The sequence below is a fragment of the Zonotrichia albicollis genome, chromosome 1, assembly GCF_047830755.1.
Source record: "Zonotrichia albicollis isolate bZonAlb1 chromosome 1, bZonAlb1.hap1, whole genome shotgun sequence".
Taxonomy (NCBI): Eukaryota; Metazoa; Chordata; class Aves; order Passeriformes; family Passerellidae; genus Zonotrichia; species Zonotrichia albicollis.
In genome coordinates, this window is record NC_133819.1 from 116,190,509 (window position 1) to 116,210,083 (window position 19,575).

The 19,575-nt window shown below is 41.5% G+C and overlaps 1 protein-coding gene across 3 annotated transcripts in view; it reads right to left on the minus strand.

The window, feature by feature from the left end:
* Positions 1-1,067: 1,067 nt before the first annotated feature.
* The window catches only part of PLAG1 (PLAG1 zinc finger), a 48,643-nt gene continuing 30,135 nt past the window's right edge, over positions 1,068-19,575 (minus strand). For 2 of the 3 annotated variants that reach the window (XM_014264786.3, XM_074551200.1), the window contains exons 2-4: positions 8,460-8,559; positions 4,350-4,708; positions 1,068-3,755 (exon numbers count right to left, since the gene is read on the minus strand). In XM_014264786.3, coding sequence (XP_014120261.1) covers positions 2,492-3,755; positions 4,350-4,591 — 1,506 coding nt within the window. In that variant the 5' untranslated portion in view covers positions 4,592-4,708; positions 8,460-8,559 and the 3' untranslated portion in view covers positions 1,068-2,491. The remainder of the gene's footprint in view (positions 3,756-4,349; positions 4,709-8,459; positions 8,560-19,575) is intronic. The other variant, XM_026791368.2, reaches the window with a different exon arrangement.

Below are 19,575 nucleotides of genomic sequence, written 5' to 3' on the forward strand. Positions count from 1 at the left end.
TCTGAGGTCTCTATTTATCAAGTGAAATGTATATCTAACGCCAAGTGAAATGTCAATCCCTTTTCAGGAAGCTAAGGCACAAACAAGGTAGTAAGGGTTCTGGCTACGCACTAAGAAACGGGCGTTGGCAAAGTGTCTGTGGGTTTTGGTTTTCACAAGGTCTTTCAGCAGCTGGGGCCGATAACAAGTGGCTCCAGACTAGAAATTTGTGTGTCACAGGCTGCCCAGGGAGGGCAGCACTGCCTGGCCACGCTGCTGGGCCAGCTGCAGGATGCCAAGCACCTGCAGCTTTCCTCTGCGGCAGGGAGAGTTGCAGTTGCTCGGCTCCACACGGGACATAACCCACTGCAGGAATTAAGTCCATTTATCTTCATCTCAGATTAAAAGGATTGAGAATAAATCCAAGTTTTTCTTAGATGCGTTACGGTCGTTCATGTAAACTAGAGCTACATTCGGTTGCATTCAGCTTGTGCTCTGTTCATCTGTGTTTTTCTTTCCTTTAGAAAGGTGAATGGAAAAAAAGCAATATTGAACAAATCATTCAACTAAAGATGTAAGCAAGCGAGCAATCTGTTTCACAGAAACCAGAGGAAGCAGTCGTGAAGCAGAGCTAAACGCCCACTTTGAGAGAACCTGCTCCTAAAACCAAAATCTAGGAGTAGTTTGCAGAATTTCAAAAGGTATTTTCCTTATTAATACATCCTTATTTTAATGCCTTTGGAACACAAACACATTTATAAAAATGTTATTTTTCAGTAACAAAATTTAAATACACGTATGTATAAAATAGTAAAACTACACCTGCATATTGCTCCTAGCATTAAAAAAACCAGTAGGAGCTACTGATAAAACATCCGGAGCATGAGCTCCTTAAATGGGAGCAACTTTTGTTTCTGTGAAGTATATTTAGTTTAACCACTTAAAACCTTGTATGAATTCTCATTATTCATAGTTTGAGAGATACTAATGTACTTGAGTTCCATTTTTTAATTCCTTGTACAAAAATGACAAGGAAAATAATGTTATTGTTGAATTACAGCAAATCTAGTTTGCTTTTATGCATCACAGGGTTGGTTGCTTTTTTAGGGTTTTTTTTTTCCTCTTTTGGTTATTAGGGGTTGGGGAATAGAATATATATTGCATTAGGTAAAAGTGGTGTAAGCAATATGCTTTTACTTCACTCCTAAGAGTCCTGTCTTTAAATCTTGGCAATGGGCAAAAAGTCCCTAACCAAGTACCCAGGTGTAGAAAGTGTGATTAACATCTAACTTGTTGCTTAGGAGGACATAACACACCATGTAACACAACTGAAAAGATCACTCCAATAAAAACAAAACAAAACAAACTGGTAGTTGCAAATTTACATTCACTTTCTGACTGCACACTAGTTTTGAATCGAAAATAGGTACACACTTTCTGGCTGGACTTGATCCACCCTTTGGCGGTGGCAGCGGGGAGGAGACTGACGCCTACAACCGTGAACACACTACTGGAAGGTTCCTATGCAGTACTCTCTCTATGCTACTAAAGAGAAAAAAACAGCAAGTTAAGAATTCAAACAAAAACTGCGACAAAATATTCTGCATTACTACGTTACAACACTTTTGTATTTCAAGATCAGCCATTAATTTTGCCTGTTTCCCTATACCAGAGTCACGAAAGCACAACAGAAGTTTCAAATTCAACTTGAAACATCTGTCATTTAGGCAAGCAGAGATTTTCTGTCGAAATTCTGTTTGGCCCTAATTTTAGAGAATTACACTATTTTTTTTTTCTTCTGTTATCCATAACAGGCCACCAAAATTTAAGCCAGAAAATGGCAAAATTTTTAACAACTTTTATAATGACTTCAATACAAGTCAAAATGCTATATATATGTACATGTGTATATATGGACTTCTATATATACACACACAAGTTTTCAGAAAAATCTGAATTCTATATTAATTTTAAAAATTTAGATTTGTCATTATAGAACAGGTCAAATGTGTCACCATTTGGGAAGAGGATTTGTTTGGAAACAGAATGCAGATTTTTTTTCCCAAATCTCAGGAATCCTTGTGATACATATTTTAAATGGATTATTTGCAAATAGTAGAATATATTAAAAGGTAAAAGTGGCAGTTCTACCACTGACATTAATAAAACAGACTAGCTGGTATGGTTGAAAAAGTTTAAAAAACGGGATGAGTGTTGTGAGTTTGCTTGGGATGACTTTCTACTGAACATTTTAAATGTGTAAATTGGCAGTGAAAATGAAAACAATACAATGAGACTGTTTAAAAAAAACAACAAACCAAAGTAAACACAGCTGAGAATAAACACTTTCAAAACATTTTAAAAAAGTTAATTTAAATTTCTTACTGGCTTCATGAGATTGGTACTGTACAAAAGCAGAGAATTCATAATGTCTTATAGTAGGCACTAAGTTAAAAATGGTCACCTAAGGCATTTCTACAAATAGACAGTTAACAAGCCAGCTTTGTACATCCTATTGGAAAGCTTGATGAAATCGTGGTAGGGTGGTGGTTGTGCTTAGACTGCTTGTGAAAGCTGCTGACAATGAGTGCAGAGACCCAAGACCTATACTATTGCTAGGATCTTGTGGATCCTGGGTTTGTGGTGGGAGTTGAGTCATAGAAGAATGTGCCTCCTCTTGCGTATAACTCATCCCGAGGTTTCCCACTGAAACAGAAGGATTATAGGGAGGGCCATTTACAGGTATGAAGTTGAACAGCTGAGAAAAGTCCAATGATGGGGCATTTAGAGGTTCACTAATAGGAACGGAGCCCTTGGAAAGGGAAACTTCCCCAGACCCATCATCTAGTGGCCCTACTTGTGGATCCAGCCCTAGTTTTGATGAAGATGCTTGAGAATCCTGGGATGAAGAAGGCATACCACTTTGCAACTCCATTAGGTAACTTTCTATTTCCCCTTTCAATGGCTGTTCTTTTTCAGGCATAGAAATTGAGTATGAGGTAGTACCGAGTGGGTATTTCAACGATAGCTGGTGAGAAGGGTGGACAGACTCCATATCTATTGGACAAGGCATTCCCAATGGTAACGATGTGGCAACCATTTGGTGTGCAGATGCAGAACTCTGCATGGACTGAATCTGAGTGTTGTAGAGATTTAATTGCAAAGTGTTTGTAAATGGCTTTGATGTCAGTTCACTGGAAGGTAAAGACATCACTGGAAGCAGCTCATCCTTAATAGGCACAGAAACATTGCAGGTAAAGGGATCTAGAAGGTCCATTGGCTCTGTTTTGACCTTCAGAAGTTCCTGGTTGTGACTTTTCTTCATGTGGCGCGTGAGGTGATCCTTGCGCCCGAATCTCTGTGCACAGTACTGACAGAGGAAGTCCTTTCTTCCAGTGTGCACTACCATGTGTCTGCGGACATCCTTTCGGGTGTAGAACCGACGGTCACAGTGTTCACACTGGTGCTTTTTCTCCTTCACTCCACCCGATGACTTGCCTGCATGAGTTTTTAGGTGCTCCAGCAGCACTCCTGTGCTTTCAAAAGTCTGCAAACATACCTTACAGGTGAGGTCACCACTTGTTGCAGCATGCAAAGCCAGGTGACGTTTGAACCCAAGCTTGGTATTGTAGTTCTTTCCACATTCTTCACACTTAAAGGCCTCTTTGTTGGGATTGTGTGTATGTAGGTGATTCTTTAGGTGATCTTTTCGGTGAAACATTTTCTCACAATAATTACACTTGTGGGTTTTCTCAGGAGAATGAGTAGCCATATGCCTTTAAACACAGATATATTCTGTAAGTAATTATTTTGATCAAAAAACACATGAGCTCATTTTTTAATGGCAGCTATATACTACGCTAAGGGCTGCTTGCAACAGAACCTTTTAACTGAAAGCATGACACTACAAATACAGTTTGACAAATTTAAATATAGCAAACCGCGAGCCATTTCTCTTAAATTGACACTTTAGTTTTGGTGGGTCTTAGCTACGGTAACAGGGGTATATGGGCAAGTATGAAAGTACTCATGTAAAAGTCCATAGCCAAAGAACTTTCAGTCCATACTCTTTTTCTTGTGACAATTCCTTATACAAATGAAAATTCTACGCTCATTAAAAACAAAACAAAACAAAACAAAAACAAACAAACGGAAAACAAAAGCAGAAAACAAATTAAGAAACAAAATCAAAGACATTAGCTTGCAAACTTAGGCAATTTAGAATTCTAGAAACAACCCAATAGCTACTTTAATTAACACATCCTCTCTGCAATCAGCTGAAGGCGTACAGAAATATATACTTTTACACGGCTTAACACAGCCAACATAAAATAGATAATATAATCTGAAAGATAAATAGAGTTTAATACCTTAGTAATTTGTACTTAGAAACAAAGGCCTTGGTGCAGTCTTGTTGTGTGCACTTGTAGGGCCTCTCTCCTGTGTGAGAGTATGAGTGAACCTTTAATTTCTCAACACTGTTAAAGGCCTTGTCACACAGTTGGCAAGGAAAGTTTTTTCTTGGTTTGGTTTCACCACGCTTACGTTTCCCTGAAGGGACTTTCTGGGTATCTCTTACTTCTGACAAATCACCAGGAATGACAGTGGCCATCGCAGCCTAAACCAGGCCTTCTTGTTGGACACTTGGGAATTGCCCAACTCCACTAAATGATTTAGCTTTAGATGGCTTCTCAAGTTTCATGTGGTCGTAAAAGAAAGCAAAAGGGGACTGGAAAAAAAAAATAAGAAACAACTAGTTTGTAACTAAACTTAGATTTTGAAGTTTACTTGCTATGTGATGCTTCTGAATAAAACTTAAAGTTAGGTTCAGCTGGTCTAACATAATACCTACAGGTTTCTTTATACTATTTGCTGCAACTCTTAAAATGCATTGCTCAGGATGAACAGATCCACATATGCCCTGAAATCACACCGCACAACTTTCCCCTCAAGCACTGATGGAGAAGAGCAGAGTTTCTGTCAGATCAAGGGAGGCATCAGGCAAAGGCCTACCTACCCAGGCACCTTTTGGCAGCTTCCGATTTCAAAGGAATTACAGCCACGCCTCTGGTGTTTGCACAGACATCCCCCCCTCCCCACACACACACAACTATCAAAGCCTGTAAGCCTCAAAATGTTTGAAAGCCTGCACAAAACACAGCAGTACCCATGCAGACACTATGGAGGGCAAAGCTCATGTTCCCTATTGGATATACCTCCCTCCCCGTGATTACTGCACATCTATGCATCTACACTGGGAAAATGCATGCACTGCCAATAATGACTAACACCAGGTGAAATTCTCCTGTAAACTCACCCTCTACTAACAGAGACTTGATCTATGAATGACAGAAGTCCCATGGATTAGGGTTAGATTAGACAGATCAGGGTTTTATCAGCCCAGCACTGGAGATCCCCAGCCTTCTCATGCTACCCTGTGAGACACGAAGGCTGTAAGCATTCAGACTCAGGCTAGCTGGCTAGCTCAGGATGGAGACTCCAAGTCCTGCCCCTGTGGCATAGCAAAATGTCAATTAAACAGGAGGCTTTCACTGTCAGGAAGTGCATGACGTGATCCTCATGTCTGACTTGTGGATGAGAAGTTTTAAATTTGTCATCTGGTATCATATAGTGGCAACTGGGCACCTGGCACCACAGGGCACTCAACAGCCCTCCTTTGTCAGGGCTTGCTGACAGCTTCACTTCATCCTTGGAGCACAACTGCTACTATAGATACCAAAATCCTGTGCTACCCAGAGTGGGAAGGGTGGAGCGTGAGGTCTGCAGCAGCAGGGACAAGGAGGACAGCACTCAACGCAAGCATTTTTGAGGGCTGGAAAGCCCCAAAATTTAGCCTTTCTCCCTTGAAAGTGCCAGCACTCACCCCCGCCCCGGTGTCATGGCTGGCAGCTGCTGTCCCCTCCGGTCCCTGCCAGGGCAGCTGTGCAGGAGGCAGCCGGGCTGGGCCGGGCCGGGCCGGGCGGCACCGGGGCCGGGCAGCGCCTCAGCCCTGGCAGCAGGGCCGGGGAGGCCGCAGCTGCTGGGACAGGTGGGGCTGGGCAGCTGGAGCCAGGCAGGCACCACCAGGCTGCAGCTGCTCCAGCCCAACGCCACCTCCCTGGAAAACAAACCGGGCTCTTCCCTGCTGGCAGTGAGGGAGCCCTGGCCCTAGCTGTCCTCTCACCCCTGCTGGGGCTCAGCAGAGATGGAGGCAGCAATTGCTCCAGAGAGAAGTGGAGAGCAGCGCCCAGGTGTGCCAGGGGGGAAACTACATTGTCCTTGCAAGTGCCCCAGCATGGTCCTGGAAGAAAGCGAGAAGGAAGGAAAGCCTGTGCTTCCCTCAAAGCATGGCAGGACAGGAGAAGCAGGGAGAGGAAGGGGAAGTGCCTCTTTAATGTCTGCATTATAAGAAATCCTCAGACTTGAAACCTCCATTTGAAATGTGTATACAGAGTATGTCTTTGTCTAAGCCTTTTCCTCCTTTCTTCCCATTTTCCCTTGTCTTCAGAGGAGGACAGAAGTACTGGTACATCAAGATGGAAATCTGCTTCCTTTCAACCCTGAAGTCTTTGAATGACAGGTTAAACTATGCTACCTCCTTTAAACTAGCAGTTTTGCAAGACCACTTTATTCCCTTAAACTGCATAAGGAAACACTAACTTCTTTTAAAGATACCTCATGAGAGAAAAGGCATTTCTTTAAGGACTCTCTTGATTTCAGATTTGTCTCAAACTCATTCCCACTCGTGGGATGAAGCCTGGAGACATCAGTTCCATGAGTGGGAAAATGCACAGGTTTTCAAAGTATCAGCTTAATTTTATTTTCTGTCTCATAATCAACAATCTAGTTCACTAATTCTAGTTCAAAAGGAACAGTTGTTTGGAGATCTAAGAGCAATAATTTTCTTCGATAAAAGTAAATGAGGATCAGTTCCAAAGACTTCAATGAAGCCACCAATGTAATCAAAAGGAGAGTCTGATTCATATCAAAGTTGTGATATATCTGTGGATTGAAAGGTTTTTTTTAAATATAGGCTTTAATCAGAATACATTAATAAAATTAATTTTGTTCTTCTGTTAATGAACACACTGGTCTTCAGTGCATATTGGCCTGAATGTAGAACAAAATTCTGTTTTAGTTTAATCTCTCTTGACAAATGAAGTTCAGGGGGGAGAAGAAAAATCCAACCTGACCTACACTTGCACAGGGTACTTTTATACACACAGGCACCAGAATGAGACGCACCACACAGAGCTGAGAGCACAGCAGTCACAGCCCTCACTGCATGGCCAGGGCACACCTCCAGCCCCAATGGGGTACACAGGATCCAGCCCCTCTGGCCCCCCTGCCAAATCCATTCCTAGCCTGAGACAGGGAAGGCAGGATTAGCAGAAAAGGCAAGGAAACAGCCTCCACACTCTGCTGCATAAGAGCGGCACTGCTTCAGCTCAGCAGCAAGTGGAGTCTGTGCCCAGACAGTGACAAGAGAAGCAGGGACAGCAGGGAAGATACAGGGAAGGAGGATGAGCCACCTCAGGGATGGAGAGTGCACAGAACCAGGATGGGGGTGTGGGGCTAGGAAGGCTCAGGGAGTGCTGCATAGGCATTGGGAATATCTAAGGACATGAGGATAGGGGTGAGCTGGTAACACTGGGGTGGGTGGGAAGGAACTGAAGGTGCATCAAGCTGGGGAGCTGCAGGATATGAGGCCATGCAGAAGGGTGAATCTGATGTGATGTCAATAGCAGCCTTTGTTATGAAACAGCATATTAAGCTTAACAAATGAACATCTGACAACTTCTCACTCCTTTTCTCAATGCAAAGATCACACCTCAGGCTGAAGACCATCCTATATTCAGGCCAATATAAGATCACTGTTGTTTTCTCCAAAATTTCAGGTAACCTAGCTGCTGTACCAGTCAGAACATTCACAGGGATGAACAATTTGGGTTTTGCTCCTCTACGATCAAAACTAATTAAGCTGACTTTGAACTGTGTTTAAGTGTCCTTAAAAATGCATCATTAGAACAAATATAGTGTGGAACCAATCTTTCATAATGACAGAGTTCTATCAAAGAACACGTATGCACTATTATCTCAGTATCACTTCTCAATAGGTGAGGCAATTAAGAATGTCAGTATTGATCTCTGAGTAGCAAATAACCACCTTTTTTCCTTTTTTTGGATGTGGATATATAGACTGAGCAATGGAGATAAAACTTTAAAAAAACACTGATCCTCAAATATTAAATTTTCCAAAGACCAGCTGAAAGAATTTTATGAGTAATACTGCCTGCTTGTGTCTCAACATATTATCACTTAAAATCCACATTCTTACTGGTGCTTTCACAACTGCAGGATGAATGATTATATGCAGTATCAAATATAACAAACACATTACACAAAAGCTTATACATATTACTATTTTTAAAGAAGCATATACTTAAAGAGCATTAAAGCAGCCTTTGTTCAATGCACACCTGATGTTTGCCCACTAAAGTCCTCAGATTTTGGTCTTAACCAGTTCCGCTGACTCTTCTTGGAGGAAACCAGAATCCAGTACTTCCCATTTTTACTGGTCTGAAAAACAAAAGGAACAATGGACTAGACTCCAGCGAAACTAGCGCATTCATAAAGGCTCTGATGCGGCAAGACCAGGGATTGGAAAGAATCAGAAAGGAAAAGTTAAAAGGGACAGATCCAACCCATGCACAGAACATTATATACTGTTAATTATAAACTGTAGGAATCATTCTTGCATTATCAGTAGCAATTATGCACTTCAATTTGCAGTATACTTACATAATTTCAACTAATGCTATGCTGGACAGTGACACATAAAGAGATAAAATTAGACAAAAGCAAAGGAGTTTTCATGTAGTTAAAAAAAAATAAAAATCCACAGACCACAAATAATTTAGATGTAACAGCAAAACATGTGAAATGCTGGGCCCAGACTTGAGTTTCTTACTCAGAAAGGACTGAATAAGAGAAGATTCTGGATTAGGCCCAACTTTACTAGAACCTAATGCCTTCATTCTGCTTAATTATACAGGAAATAGCAGCTTAAAAGGTGACCTGCAAAGGAAAATAAAATTAATTTTAAAAAAATAATAAAACCTCTTAATGATGAACATGCTACAGGTAAATCTCAAAGGAGGACAAGTCTAGGTATGCCTGAGCAAACCGAGAGGGCCTTTTTGGAATTTCCCTTGTATCTCCCTCTCCCCTGCCATCATCCTTTTGTAAATTTGCAGCAGGTCTTCCTTGTCTTGCTAGAAGGCCTCCTGGATGACACAGCTATATACAGAAAACATGTTCAGTGCCTCATTGTAATGGGGAGGTTAATCCTGTCCAATTCTTCCAGATGTGTAAGGGCAGAGCCCTATACATACCCCACAGCAGGCTGAAGCTGTTTGGCAGAAGCCCTGTAGTAATGTAATGTTTCTTCCCCCCACACAAAACATTTCCCCTTCTGGCTTTCCATTCATTCCAGAAATCATTCTTCCTTTTGATACCGAGTTCGGCTCTACACAGCCCCAGCATCCTCTGTTGGTGGGTGTCAATGTGAGCAAACAGGTGTTCCTAAACACCTATTGATGTCAGAAGTGCTTCAGAACAACCAACTGAAGCTCTCTGATGGCTGAGGAACATTTATGTGGGGCTTTGTACATACAGGCAGGAGGCAGAAACAGCTCCAGTACTCAAATACAAAGCTCTGTTTTCAACGAATGAGCACAACTCTCACCTCCACTTTCTGGGGTTCCCAAATCATCTTGTTTAAGGGAGAAAATGATGATGACTCCTTACCTCTTCTCCCATCACCTCTTATAAATCCATTCCCATGCAATGCCCATATCAACATCTTCCACCATCACAAAGGAAAAGTTTCATTCTCCAGATATTTCTACTGAGGTACTACTATTGTTAAGTGTTTCTACTAATGTACTACTATTGTTAGGTAGACAATATTAAAGACAGACACATAGATGTAATGGACTAAGTCCTCATGGACTTAGCTCCTTCACTATTCACATTTACAGACTATTTCCTGTTTGGAAAAAAGACCCCAACAAATCCTGTTAAAATATTATCAAGTCCTCTCAGTGGCATTTAACATTTTCTCTTAAATGTTTATAGTCCTCAATGCTCACCACACATCTAAAGTCACTCTAGCAAAAAGCAGATGACCTCAGGGACAGGCCACTAGAGACATGGAAGGACTATGGAATCAGGGGAAAATGAAGCAGCTGGAACAAGTAAATAAACAAGATAAACACATGTTGTAGCTAAAATGCTGAGGAGAATGAAGGACATTGAGGTACTCTCATTCATTCATTCATTACCTTACAAATTCAGCAAAATCACAATGCAGTGGATCCAGGTGAGGGCAATGCTACATCTACAATTAGTGGGATCTCAATTTCTACAGGGCCTTTATTATGTAAAGAGCTCAACAAGGTACACACAAAAGGGGCTACGTTTGTATGAATAATGAAAACATTTACTCCATTTGACAGGATTAAGTGAAAAGTTAAAATAATTCCTATTTTACAACAATAAGCATGCTACTGGATAAAAGACTTTTCCTTATGCACAGAAGACAAAAGTTGTCCATGACAATGCTGATTTCTAGACCACCTTTCTCAGAAGCTTTTGCTGTTAAAAAATGTCTGAGGCATAATACTGGACAAAGATGTACCACTCTCCTTGTAACTGCTTATAGTCATAGTGTTACTAAGTTTTTCACCCAGACAAAGTAGGAAGAATTTTTAATGAATAACAAAGTTCAAAGTATTCTCCACATGAAGCAGAGAAGCATCACACTACAAAATGCATTGTCACATGCATGTGCCCAAAGCACACGGGTATAACACTTGGGTATAACAAAACACAACTTCCCTAATCTGTCAGAATTCTTAGAATTCTTACAATTTACAAATCTTCCATAATTGTGAAGCACTAATTTTACTAAGTCTCCAAACACCCTGATAACTCCAGGTTAGATAATATTTCAATTTCAACTAAAAAAAAAGTGTCCCAAAACCCTTAGGTGGAAGATAAATAATATAAAATATAAAATAATATATTCCTTTTTATTATTATAAAGAGTAGCACTTTTTCCCCCAAATTCACAGTTCCTATTCAAAAATCTGATAGTTACACTTGAAAATGTTTTACAACATTTGGTATCTCAACTGAAAGGATAATGAAGACAATACAGAAATATAACCAATAATCCTGCTCCTAACTTGCGTTTCATACTTGAGAGGGTTCAAGCACAGTAAAGGAAAACAACAGTTTCATGGTTATTTTCTTTCAAAATAAAAGAGCAATAATGAGAACACAGTACTGAGAACACAGTATTTGTCATTTCACCTTTTATACAAAACAGCAAATCTAGCTTCAATTCCTGAAATCAATCCGTTTTAAACCAAAGGAAGGGTCTTAGAAATATTAGAATCATAATAATGGTAGAACTCAGTAAGGAGTTAACAGCATTAGAGTCATCGTGGGTTTCAAATACTTCTTTAAGGAAACAAAATGGAAAGTGGTTACTTACCCTACGGAACTGTGATTCTTTAAGCAGTGCTGTCCGCACAGATCCCAGGTGAGCACGTACTCACACGGACAGGACCAAGTCCTCTGAAGTCAGTAATGTCCATCCAGGCTGTGCCTGGAAACCACCTCAGCTCTGCACAAGGCCAAGGAGTCCCCAGCAGTGCCACCACTGCCCCACCTAGCACGGGCAGCAGCAGGGGCAGCTCCCAGCTCTGCCCTTGGCTCACACCGTGGCACAAACCCAATGGCCCGCACCACTGCTGCCAACACGCTGCTCTGGCAGCCTCCCTCTGCCCCGCTGCTCCCAAACCACTGCTCCCACCTCAGGGCTTTGGGTGCTGATGTGACTTGAGCTGGCAAGGTTTGCTGCGGTTGATGAAGGGGAGCAGGGGCATGAGAGAGCAATACATGGGCAAGAGTTGATGTCCTAGCTGGAATTGTGGTGTGAGGTTTGGAAAGCTGAAACACTGACGGGCATCCTAGCTGAGGAAGAAAAGAGGATGAACAAATGCAACCCAAGGAAGCAAGGAGTTGCTGCTGCTCAGGGTGGTAATGGAGCAAACTAATCTCAGGATGCCCCAGTCCAACCTCTCTCAGGTTTGCCAACAGTAAAGACCCATTCAGAGTAAAGGACAATAGATGACTTCTGGTGCCTCTATTGCCCATGTACCAGAAGAGCCACCATTACTGTAGCATAAGTAATGATTTTTCCTCTTTTCTGTACCAGGTGACTAATAGGCTAAAAAACACTGACAGGCAGTCACCTGACTAAAAAGTACTGACAAATGAAATCTGCTCTTTTGGAGCAATCAGGCACAGCTGGGGGAGCTGAGTTGGTGAAATCATCAGCAAGAGACAGCTGATCTCATCACTGTGGCTCAGAAGAGCCAAAATGACTATCAGACAGCACCTCCATTTGTAGAGAGGCAGTCACTGGAGCAGGTTTCCCAGAGAAGCTGTGGATGCCCCATCCTTGGAAGTGTTCAAGGGGACAGGCTGGATGGAGCTTTGAGCAGCTTGGTCTAATGGAAGATGTCCCTGCCCATGGCATGAGGGCTGGTACTAGATGATCTTTAAAGTCCCTTCCAACCCAAACTGTTCTACGACTCCAACTACAAACCCCATCCCCTTTCAGCTGGAGCTCTTAAAATAGCACAAATGTTGCCAGAGCTCCTGAAGATGAAAGAATGTAGCCCTACATTAAGGTGACAAAAAGAAGGAGCACCATGTAGGTGTCTCCAGCTTTCCCGGGGCTGTGAGCTTACACACAAGCCTCTCACCAGGCAGTTCCATTTTGTGGGAGAGCAGATTTAATCCTCCTGCTGATTTAGCTGCTGGAAGGGGCTGAGGGTAGAAGTGGCAGAGCGCCTGCACTGCTCCAGGACAGCATGCTGGGACCTGCTGCCCTGCAAGGCTCAGACACCCTTCCTGGATCAACAAGGACCAACGTGCCTACTGCACACTTGAACAGGCCTCAGAGAGAGCAGGAGGTCTGACTGGCTCCGTAGAAAAACACTTGATTTTTTGCAGCAGACACTTCAACTCAGAGTAGCTGCAGGCAGCAGAAGATCCAACTTCCCACCAATGACTTTCAGAGAGAGAATTAGAGAGAATTCTCCCTCTTAGAATTAACTTTCCGCAAGAGAGGATCTCAGATGGAGAAGCTGATGCCACCAACGGAAACAGTCAAGCAGGTAAGAAAAAATCCATGCAAAGATGTTGAAGTATTGATGCTTCAACCTTTTTAGAGTGTCTTTCTCCAGCTGAATTAAAATCAAGTCTTCTGACTGATTCAGGGGTCTGCCTCCCTGCTTGTGCTTGGCAAGCTATTTGACCTGCATTTATTTTGAACAGCATGTCACTTTTTAAAAGAGACAGCTGAGGGAGCCTTCTACCTTTGCTCATACTTAGAAAGAGAATCCTGGCTTTGGTAGGAAGATGCTGATCCTCTCCCATCTGGTCTTGGCTGAATAGGGGTGGAGAGGGAAAGGGGCAACGAAGGTCTCTCTGTGCTCCTACATCTGGAAACTCAAGCTGAGGCATTGATGCTGGAGGGCAGAAAGGAAGAATGGGCATTGCTTGGGTGAGACAACAGAAAGTGAGTTTGGCCATGAAGTCTGACTAGGCCAGGAGAGGCTCACACCTGCATTTTCACAAAGTGAAATTTAATTTTTTGTCTGCTTTTTTGTGTAATTTGGAAGAGATTGGAACAGCAAGCAACATGTGCAGACACCTGGCAAAATTGTCCAAAAATAAGGCACTGCCAAATGGCAGGAGGGACGGATCTTGGCCCCCAGAGCCCTGTATCTGGCACTGTGGCCTTTTGGATGGCAAGCAGTGAGGGGGGGAGAGCTGGCAGGTGCCCTACCTGAGAGCAGCTGGAAATCAGCCATGCTTTTACAGTTCCTCTTCTCTCATAAGCTGACAGACAATGTGAAAATACAAAGGGGTCCAACAGTGAGGCCCCGGCAGGACAAGATGGCATTGAAAGGTGGGTGATGCCACCTGGCCATCTGCATTTTCAGACAACTGCAAAGAACCATTCAAAGATGCAGGCACTGGCCCTGTGGTACAGCGGTGCTTCTCATAAAGGCAGCACGCACACATATGCAAACTCATCACAAAAGAACAGATAGTTTTGCTGTGTGGGTTTTTAAAAAATACATAAAAGGCTGTATTTATTTTATCCTGAACTTCAGGACCTGCTTATAGCACACAGCTCAAATCAGGGAAATCCTGCTCCAAGGATTCAAGCTCTAGCCTACAGTGCAGAGGGGTGGCTGAGGGAGCATGGTAGGACAGCAGTGAGAGCATGCACAGGCTGCAGGAGGACACAACCAAATGCCCAAATCCAGGCATGCAGCAGGAGAACTGCCTGCAAAAGCTGCTGCAGGAAAATGGGATGATGTGGGCAAAACAGTGAAAATATCTCTCTAGCGATCTTAGATATAAACATAAGAATGACTTAGAGATAATAACACATAAGAGTTCCCCCCTGAGGGAAACAGCCTAACATCTAGAACACAATGAAATAACATAACCACTGAAACTAAAACCAGGCAACCATTGTAGTCTACTGTTAGTGACAGCACATTACTAATATCTACTGTGTGCAGAATTATGATTATGCTGCAAAGAATATAATATAGAAGACAGAAAAATGCAAGATTCATCAATACTAGATTTTATTTAAGGCTTTGCTGTTTTGGTTTTTTTTTTTTTTAAACACCCACAAAACAGAGAAACCTACAGAAAGTGCAGGCAGTAGAGCAAGAAAAAAAATCCCAACCCCTTCAATCCAGTCTGAAATCTGGGTAGCAGTGGAAACAAATGCACTAAAATTATTAAATGTATTTCTTCTCTTGTAGGTAGTAAACACAGGGATTTCAGTAGTAAACATCTGTTAAATATACATATCTTTTATTAATTAATAAAGCAAGCACTTGGAGGAAAAAACCCACTAGATTCCTGTGGGACAGTAACCATCATAGAAAAATAGGTATTTATATAGATATGACTATTAAGTTTAATGTTTCTTTTCATTGTCATAATTCTATGCAATTCTGAGAGCTATACTACAGTCATGAAATTTGGACAACTAGCTTTTTAATTTTAGAAAGCAACTCATTCTTATAATATGCTACACTAGAAAAAGGATTACATAACTTTTTTTTCAGAATATAGAAGAAAAAATTCTATCATGCTTGTCCTTTTTTTCCCCCTTAAGTTTCTGGAAAAGTAGAACATGAACTTACTAATGTTTATTTTAGCATGACCTAATAGTCTGTAATTTAAAGAAAAAGAAATCACAATAGCATCCAGCATCTTTTTGTGGGCTTTCCATGTTTCAGATTACTTAGGTCCACTTTAAATCTTGAGAGCTCAGTTTTGGTTACCAAATGTTCCAAAGGATTCCTGGTTATATACTAAATTAAAGGAAACAAGAGCTGCCTAGAGCTAACCCATCTGATGATTGTGGTTTCATGCACTTTTTAAGAATCTCCATGGCACTGCATAGATGTTTTTCTAAAAACTTCGGAGAGACTGTGATACAAATAACGCTGTTAGTGTAATTACTGTTAGAATTTTTAAAACCTGTGGAAGTGTTTTTGTGTGTTTTGGAATCACACCATCACCACCACCACCACCCCTCTTCCTCATGAATAATCTGGACCCATTTTTGAAGTAATAATGCTTTTGTGAAAGCAAGCTTTGGTTACTGTTTAATCTCCACATTATTTTTATAATAAAATGCAAAGGAAATCCTGTAGATGCACATGCAAGCATGAACACACAACTTAAAGCTGCATGAGATTATACACTAATATGGTCAGGAACTAATTTGATATTTTTAAGGAAAAGTATTTTCCTTTGCCACAAGACATCTCCAAATGAGTGTGGGTGTGAGGGCAAGATTAGTGCTACATCTAGGCCAGTATTCTATCTTCAGTAATAGCCAAAAGTACAGGACAGGTCACAGATGTGTGATATTTCTCTGGTTCTCTTCAGACCCCCCCAGTCCTTTGATGTCAGGGACTTTCTGAACCATACGTGGTTTCTGTTAAGCAACTTTGAGCACATCACCCTTCCAAGCAATAGTCCACGATTCTCCTGGAAACCATTTAATTTTTAATAATAACCACAACATATGTTTAACAAGTCATCCCATAGGTCTCTCCCCCACTGATTTCATGGAGAACCTCTAATTTTTGAAGGCACTGAATGTGCCTTCCCTCCTAACTGAGCATGCTTTTGTTTTGAAAGGCAGTGGTCAGTATTCATCTTCCTTGCTCTGCACATGTCCACAACATTGCCCTCAACTAATTACTTCCCCAGACCAAAGTTCCAACTTACAGAAATGTTCTTTAATGGAAGCCACCTATGTAGCTCATCATCCTTACTGATCTTCTCTAAGCTTCTTCTAGTTCTAATACACCTTTGAAGGCTCCAGAAATACACACAACTTGGAAGCAACTCGAACATTCACTCTTGTAATGACATTCTCAAAATTTATTCTGTACTTTTTTACTCTAATACTTGGACTGTGTTTGGGTGACCAATGAGTTCATGATTTCACATGATCACCAATCACAATTCCCAAATCTTACTCCTCAATGGTAATACTCAGCACAAACTCTTAATCCAATATATAAAAAAAGGGATTGTTATACCCAGTTATACCTCTTAGTTATCGTCATAATTTATCTACACTGAATCTTATCACCCATTTTGTTGCATAGTCCTCAGCACTTTAATGTCCTTCCATTGTTCTCTGCAGCTAGCTCTGTTCTTCACAGCAAAGTTGCTCACCCAGCTGCTCATCCCCTTAGTGATCCCATTCATGAACATGCTCCACAGATCTCTGCGGAAATTAACTGGGACCCTCCTTTAACTGAGAATAGGCCTTCTACCTTTTGACTGTACCTCTTAAACTGTAATTTACTTATGCAAAGACCTCCCCTCTTACATCATCTTAGTTTCCTTAAAAAGTCTTTTTGATAAACTTCACTTTGATTTTTGAACCAGAACATCTTTACTTCTTGCTGATCCTCCCAAAAACTCCAATTGCCCAAGACAAGACTTCCTCACAAATTCTTCTTTGACTCTTCTCAAATTATCATTCCTATGCAGCTGGCCACCAATGCTATGCTTTATTATAGCATCTAACAGCAAATGAAGATTTCAGATTTGCCTGGTACAGGCCTTCCTGGCTCAGACTACCCCTGAAACCATGATTTTCCATACTTGCATTTCAGAAGATTTTTCTGAACTTGAATACTCAAACATGTCCCATTTGGACAATGTAATTAGGTAGCAGAGCACAAATAGATTGGATACGTTAAGTTTTGCTTTTTGAGACAGTTACCTAACAAATCATAACTAAAGATGTTTTTAACAGTTTCAGCTATCATTCAAGTAAGAGGGTTACTGTTGCTCTAGTCCTGCTAGTTAACACAAGCTCAAATAAGAGGGGCAAGTTGGTGGTTGAAAAAAATCTCAATACGTCATAGAAGATGCAAGGACTGTGCTAGGACAAGGCTTTCCGCAGGAGCTGATTTCTCTCATGATGCTACATTAGACGGTTGAGAAGATCAATTCTGGAACAAAACCACAACTCATGCAGGACAGATATAAAGTGACTCAGAGACAGGGTAGTCTCCCCACTACATAACACCACATCCTGGGTATAGGTGGCGATCATGCAGTAGTGCAGAGCCTGTAGCAAAAGCCCAGTCCTGCCCAGAGTCACTCTGTGAAAAAAACATTGCCTGGGGGCAAAACCTGTGACAGGGTTTAGCACTGTTTTTTTTTGTAACCTTGTATTTCTTTTAACCATATTATTTACTGGAGCTATTCCAACTGAAATTATGATCATGGTTGCTCTCTTTCCCCTGCCTCTTATCCCAGCCTCAAGAAAGGCAACAAGAAAGAATGACCTATTTCCAAGCAGTCACTTCTAATACAACCTACAGTCAAGGAACTGGGATTCTATCTGAAAAGAAAATACTCCACAGATTATTGCAGCTTTACAGTAAATAGGAAGTGCTACATCCAGCCATGATTGCTTTTGCTGCTACTGCTACAACTGTGATGCTGGGTGATGCTATCAAAGACCTTATGTGCTAAAACACAAAAGCCTTCTGGAGGGTTAGCTGAAAATGCAGAATACTTAAGGTAATGCCAAAATCCCTTTTCAAAACTGCAACCAGTGAGCCTTTCTGAAACTGCACAGCACAGACACCAAATGTATTTCTGACTCTGTTCATGTACCAGCTTTGTGCAACGCTGTTAGTATACACCTAAATAGCTTACTCTGACTGAGTGACTACTCAGAGCTCTCACAAGCCCTGTTGCTACCAAAGCATCCTTGTGAACAAGGTAAGTACATAGCTCTGCATTTGTTCCCATTTCCCATTTGGCATGTTGAGCATTCTGCTCCAGAGCACTGTGATGCCATGCAATGCAGTTTGGGATGCACAACTCAATGCATAAGAATTCTGAGATTTGAAGCCAGATTAGTGAACAACTAAAAGCAGTCATGCATAATTTAGAGCTACACAACTGAACACTGCAGTGGGAGATAAGGCAGGCAGTTAGTATCCAGAATAGCTACCTGGATTACAATATTTGGATTCAGGTGACCAGAAGCAACTGGATTAGTTTCAGCCAGCAAAGCCAGAATCTGCTAGAAGTCCACATAGATTTTGTCCCGGAGCTACACCAACAGAAAACCATTTTGGGAGCTCCTGTCAGCCTGATGAAATGTCCTAACGATGTGGTCACCAAACAACTTTACCATTAAATCACAAGATAATCATCATATTATTGGCAGGACAAGCAAGCCAGGAAGGCTGACAGTAGGACAAGAATTCTCTATGACATGTCAAGGGACAGGGATAGGGTTCCCTGCTGTCACAGAAACAGGTTGTGAAATGCATACATGTTCCCCTCCTCTGTCCCAGCTCCACCTCCAAACACACTGGCCTAAGACTTTCTCAGTCTTGCTGGACACAGTTTACCACAGTAAGCATTAACCAACACTGGCTGATCTATGATGAAAGACCCGGATTTCCTGAAATTTAAATTTCATTCTCCACAGCCTAAGACACCAGGCCACTTACAAATTCTTTTTTTAAAAACAATTTAGTAGACTCTGCTTCCCTGATTTCAAGCCTACATTAAGTGATGTGAGAAAAACACATGCAAGACTTTGCCTCGAACAGCTGCAAACTGCTAGCAGGGCAGGCTTCCAGAAAGGTGGAAGGAAGATGGTGACAAAAAAGATGGAATAAAAATAGTCTTATGACTGTATGGTATGCATCAATGTTTCATGCATGTTATGGGAAAAAATTCTGGAGGGCAGATGGAAACATGAAATAGAGATGCTTTTGTGAATCCCGGAGAATGTCTTCCGCTAAAGTGCTCTCCAACAAGACGCTTGGGCTCCTTTCACACTGTGGGAAAGTAGCTCTAGGCTAGCAAAAAAATTTGCAATCAAAAAGGTATGTTTAGTTTGATTTTATTTTTAAAAAG